This window comes from Gavialis gangeticus, unplaced genomic scaffold (assembly GCF_001723915.1).
Source record: "Gavialis gangeticus isolate Ggan-Ray unplaced genomic scaffold, GavGan_comp1, whole genome shotgun sequence".
In the NCBI taxonomy this organism is placed as follows: domain Eukaryota; kingdom Metazoa; phylum Chordata; order Crocodylia; family Gavialidae; genus Gavialis; species Gavialis gangeticus.
The window spans coordinates 158,477,408-158,483,407 of NW_017729024.1; the positions used below are offsets into that span (position 1 = coordinate 158,477,408).

At 36.5% G+C, this 6,000-nt stretch overlaps 1 protein-coding gene across 5 annotated transcripts in view; it reads right to left on the reverse strand.

The window, feature by feature from the left end:
* NIPBL (NIPBL, cohesin loading factor) overlaps positions 1-6,000 on the reverse strand; it is a 283,352-nt gene that overhangs the window by 89,842 nt on the left and 187,510 nt on the right. For 3 of the 5 annotated variants that reach the window (XM_019517953.1, XM_019517950.1, XM_019517952.1), the window contains one exon: positions 590-2,296. The exons of 1 other annotated variant lie outside the window; for it this stretch is intronic. In XM_019517953.1, coding sequence (XP_019373498.1) covers positions 590-2,296 — 1,707 coding nt within the window. The remainder of the gene's footprint in view (positions 1-589; positions 2,297-6,000) is intronic. One more of the 5 variants, XM_019517951.1, reaches the window with a different exon arrangement.

The following is a 6,000-nucleotide window of genomic DNA, read 5'->3' on the forward strand; positions in this document are numbered from 1 at the left end:
TCAGGCATTAATTGAAATGAGCCTTAAGTGAAACCAAGAGTATTTGACAACCCAAGATGGTGACCACAATTGTTTTTAATGACCCAAGATGGTGACTGTGAGCGTTATAATGAAACTCGCTGAGCGCTTAGTGAAATCAGGTATCAATTTAAAACGTGTGTTATAGCGAAATAGCGCTAAGCAAAACAACGTTAAGCAGGGGTTGCCTGTAGTTGTGTAAATCCTTAATACAGATATACTTAAACAAGGTTAAAGTCATATATGTAGTGAAACTTTAATAGGATAATTAACTAATTAGGTTACGGCAAAATTTAAAAGAGTGTTTCTACATTGGGGACTGGCATTGGGGTACAGCAATAGATTCAGATACATCAGCATAAGATGTCTAATATTTATTTGCTCTTATGTAACTGAGAACAGTTTTGGTTCGACTCCAAGCAACCAATATTATCAAGTACAGAAAGTACATGTTAACTTAATGAACTCAAGTTTTCAAAAATATTTATTCAGTGTCTACCCACAGCAATATTAAAATTAAAGAGAGAAGGAACAGTGGATACAACAAAAATGAATGTTAAAAGAATCTTACCTTTATTCGATTTGGATGACTTGTTCTTATTAGGTTTAAAACAAGAGCTCCTTGATTTTTCTTCTCTATCCTTAATAAATTTTTGTACATCATCCAAAGAAAGTTTCTGAAGGACAACTACTGGCTTAGCTCCCTTATTCAGATCTTCGACTAGCCCAATCTTCTCTACTTTGTCCTTATGTTCACTCTTAATTTCAGTTTTCCTCGACTCCTGAGTGACATTCCCATCCTTATCACGCTTGATTTTGGGAATGACAAAATGTTTCAATGCACCAGATCTTCCCCCCAACAAATAACTGGGAAACTCTGCTTTATTGTCAGTATGTGCTTTATTACTATCTACTTTACTCTTATTACCCTCTGTCCTTCGCTCATCCTTGCTGTTTGGTGATTTAAAACCAGGTTTATCAGGTCTTGATTTACTGGAATCTCCTTTACTTTCCTGTTTAATACGAGGACTGTCAGGTCGTGATTTCTGTTCCCCAGAAGAAAGCCTCTCTCTTGGCTCGCCGGACTCATGTCTATGTTTTCTTTCCAGTTTCTCAGCTTTTGAACTATCAGGTTTAATGCCATGCTTAGAATCATGTTCGCTTTTGTTTGAGGATCTTAAATATTCAGGTCTTCTAATCTTAGATGGATCTCCCCTGTATCTTTCTGATTCACTTCTGTCTTCAGGCTTTTGTTTAAGGCTATCGTGGTCACGCCTTGGTGTCTCAGGAACTGAACGTCCATCAGGTCTTTGTTTTGTTGGATCTGATCTACTTTCAGATTTTACCCTAGAGGGATCACATTTAACATCCTGTTTATGTCTGGATATTTCAGATTTCTTTTCCGAAGATGGTTTACCAGAGTCCCTCCTATTGTCATGTCTGTGTTTTGGCGTTTCCGGCCTACCTTCATTTTTCTGCTTTGGCGTTTCCGGCCTGCCTTCATTCTTCTGCTTTGGTGTTTCTGGCCTGCCTTCATTCTTCTGCTTTGGCGTTTCCGGCCTGCCTTCATTCTTCTGCTTTGGTGTTTCTGGCCTGCCTTCATTCTTCTGCTTTGGCGTTTCCGGCCTGCCTTCATTCTTCTGCTTTGGTGTTTCTGGCCTGCCTTCATTCTTCTGCTTTGGCGTTTCCGGCCTGCCTTCATTCTTCTGCTTTGGCGTCTCAGGCCGCTGCCGTATTTCCTGTTTGCCGTTGTTTTGCTTTCCCTCATTTTGCTTTGCTTCTATCTGTCTGCTTTCATTTTGTTTCACCTCTGTCTGCTTGCTCTCATGCTTGCTTTCATGTTTAGCTTCTATCTGTTTGCTTTCATTGTGTTTACTTTCCATCCGCTTGCTCTCATTTTGTTGTACTTCTGTCTGTCTGTTTTCATTTTGTTTAATATCTGTCTTTTGACCCTCAGAATCCAACTTTTTTCTAAGGGTCTCAGGATGGTTTTCAGGTTTGAGTTTAAGAACTCCAACAGTGTCTTCTTGAGGAACAAAAATAGATCCATCATTACACTGTTTTATTTCTTCAGGTTTTTTGATGGTATCTGAATCCTGAGTTACAGTTGCCTGAGAATCCACTCGTCCTGCTTGTTGAAGATTAATACTAACCAGCAGTGCTGGCTTTGACCCATTTCCTGCTGAACCTGTCTCCTGAGAAGCTGGTCTATTTCCTCCAGTAGCACCCCCAGCCTCCTGTGGATAAGAATCTTGTTTTCGCTTCTTCAAAGGTTTATCTGCAGATTGAAAGAAAAAGACCACAGATGACATATACAAAAAGTTGGCAAACCCTCTGCTCCCCAAAAAAACTGAAAAGCAATTTCCCTCCACAAACAAATGTGTGCACATCCAAAAAAGTAAGAGTGCATGCAAATTCTATACACATACTACTTTAATTATTCATGGACTGTGGGTAAGAATCAGTCTGCTATAGGTACAAATAAGGCCTTTTTAAAAACACAAAGTATGATATTATATTTCTGGTAAGTTCACAATGAACAAATCAAGGCATGAGCAGCTGCTATTCGCAACAAAAAATTCTGTCACAGTTCCTGTTAAATGTTAAAAGAACATGTAGCATTCACAAGTATGCAAAGATAAAGGTATTCGTCTATAACAATGACTTGGTATTTTTGGGCATAATATTACAATACATTTTTTCCTGAAGGAATGACCCCAGCTCACTGTTGATTCAGGCTGATGAAAGAAGCAAGGATCTATAGTGATTAAGGTGGGGATTCTCTCTGCTCTGTTAACTACACGCTGAACAGTGACAATAAATATACTCAACATCTATTTTTAGCATTTCACACCTCAACTTGGAGACATGTAACATTGTGATAGTTGAAGACTGTTCCATAGTGAATTTACACCACGGGGCAGTGTTACACAATTATAAGCTAGAGTACTTTCCTTTGCAACTCTATTAAAATTTTTCTAGATATGATATATAAAATTATCTATGTTCAATTAGATGGTTCTACATTTATAATTTCACTTTACAGTAAAAACAAAGAGTGCAGAATAAATTGGGTTTAAAATAGGCAACACATCTTGTAATTATGTAAATTGATAGAATTTAGACATCTATGTCATCCATTCAATTAGGAAATGTTCTATATAAAAATTAGTTTAGTTTATTACAGAAACTTAAACCCTCACCTTCACTAAAACTCATACTTTATGCTGTCAAATAGGTCTTATTTGAAAAAAACCCAAGTATTCTCCTATAATCAGAGAACTTGCTTTTAGACCCAAAGGAATTATTAAACTTTGTCAATCGTGTCTTACATAGGCATGAAATCCAGTTATTAAAAAAAATAAAGCTAATTCACATCAAAATTTTCAATTGTTCACTGTTTCCTCCAGCAGCACCCGCAGTCTCTTTATAAGGATACTCAACTCTACATCAACAGAGAGAGAGAGAGAGAGAGAGAACGAACAAGAAAGAAGGGGGGTGGAGAGAGAAGCAAACTATAAGAGGAAAAGCACATTAAAATGTTAATTCCCTAAATCTAAGTGAATCAGATGCGTAAATAAGAAAGGTAAAAATTCATTAATCTGCAAAGAAATAGAATTATAGTCTTTGTAAGATTCCTGAAGAACCAGAAGGATTTTCTCCAAAGTTAAATATGAGAGCAAGCTATAACAAGCTGGTCAGTTGCAATAAGTAAACAGACATTTCTATTTTATTTTTGTTCATATTTCTTTTTATTTTTTCAGATAAGGACCTATAGCTTGCTAAAAATCCAACTTCAGATATAAATTTCTGACTGCTGCAGAGATGACAAGCAGATATAAAATGTTAAGTACTAAATAGACAAATATAAATAAGGCTATATAATACATAAATAACATTGGAAATTTTTAAAAAGCTCTTTATTATTTTCATTTAAGTAATTAGAAAGTGGGAAAGTTTGGCTTTCCTTACTTTAGAAACAAGCTCTGAAAGCAAAAAATACCCACTTTAGCTTTGGAGGTCATAGCTTCCCTACCTAAAAGCTACTGAATGAGAGATCTTTCTTAAAATCTCCATGCCTAACAGTCATAGTAAGAGACATTTTTCCTCTATGAATGGACACAGAAGAGATTATTTGGCTTCATGCCAGGATTTAAGTACCGCCAAGCAGCACAAGCTTCCAGAGTTACAATCTCCAGATTCAAAAAATGTAATGTTATACATGTTATTTCATAATTATGCCAAAAGAAATCTTTTAAAGAAGATCCTTAAGAAGTTTATGACCTTTCAGGAAAAAAGAAAAAACAACATGTGTTCAGACCAGCAATTCTCAGGCAGCATGTCAGGGCACCCTGGGGTGCCATGAGAGCCTTTTAAGGGTGCAACATGAAATGTGAGGAGAGGAGCAGATAAGGGCAGGCTGAGGTTAGAGCTGTGAGTAGATAAACAGATAAGGGCAGGTTCAGGCTCTCCCTAACTGGCTTCTCCCCCTATCCCCACTGCCTGGCCTCTCTGCAAGGAGATAAGCAACATAATAAATAGTTTTTGAAATGGGGTGCCACACAATTCACAAAAAAGTTATGGATGAGTGCCACAAGTTTGACAAGGGGTGCTTTGAGTCTAAAAAGGTTGAGAACCATTGGCTTTGACACTTAAAACCAAAGTCGTTGGGAAGTTAAAATATCAGTGAAAAGCATTTTAGTGAGGGATCAGTGGGCTCAAAAGAAAATACTGACAAATGAAGTAAACTTTCCTTCCCTTTCCCTTTATCTTCCATACTTGACCATCCTCACAATATTATTTGTTTTGGATTGCCAGGATATTGACCTTGTAGTTCCAAAACGATATACAAACAGATGACTACACCACAACTTAACATACTTTACACAGAATCTGAGAGATCTTTCAGCCTGACTGGATTGTTTTATATTGATGTTCCTGTGAAGCCAAGATTACTGCTTGCAGATCTCTCTGTTACCCAGTTAGTAACAGAATCATTCAAAGCCTTATTTTTTAAAGCAAAATGTTCATAAAGAATCTCCTATAGACCTCGCGCTATGTTCTGCTGTATCCTGGCCAGTCTTCTCACAACTAGTTTTGATGATTTGGTCTCTACTGGATGTTTAGATTTAGGGCAAAAGAATGGCACTACCACTTTAGGGAAGTGAAATGCCATGCTGAACTAGGTCATAAAAGCCAGGATTGACAGACAGTACAACTCATTTTTGGTTGAAAGTACAGACTGAAGCTATGGTAAGCATGCAGTCAACTCTAAAATCTTTCTAGTTGTATTGATGACTACTACAAAAGAACAACTTTCAAATTATGAAATCGAGTGAAACTGACAATGGGGTATCTAAGAATGGCTTTATAAAGTTTTTAGGAATTAAATTAGGCTCCAAAAGGATAAATTGAGGATTACTAGAAGGATAATGAGGGACAAAATTTAAAAATATGGAAAAAATAGGGCTACCCTGATAACCTTATGAGCTTTTCACAGTCAAGTGCACTCAGGTTTGCATAAATCTGCTTCTAAGATAGCCTTGAGACAATTGAACTTTGAAAGAATTAAAAAGATGTCCATCTTATAGACTTTGGCTTAATGAATTTTTATAACTGAAGTAACTCCAATTAATTTCATTAACTTTGTTGGACTGTTAGTGAAATTTCTTTGAAAATCTTTGCTAGAAGATCAATGAGATTAACATTTCCATTTTAGCTTCTAAAGATCCAGGTATTGGTTAAGAACCCTGTCATGAGGTTAAGACAAGGAGCAGATTCATTATAATTAAATATGAGAGCTAGGGCTTTGACATCAATAAGATGCAATTCAGAATCATTATGGGTTAATTCCTTTACAAATTTTAACTGCCTTTGTAATCAGTGTAATAGGTGGGAAAACAGCTGAAGTATTCGACTACCTCAGAGATAGGGTATCCAAATTATCTGCTTCTGGATCCTTTTTTTTTTTTTTTTTTTTTT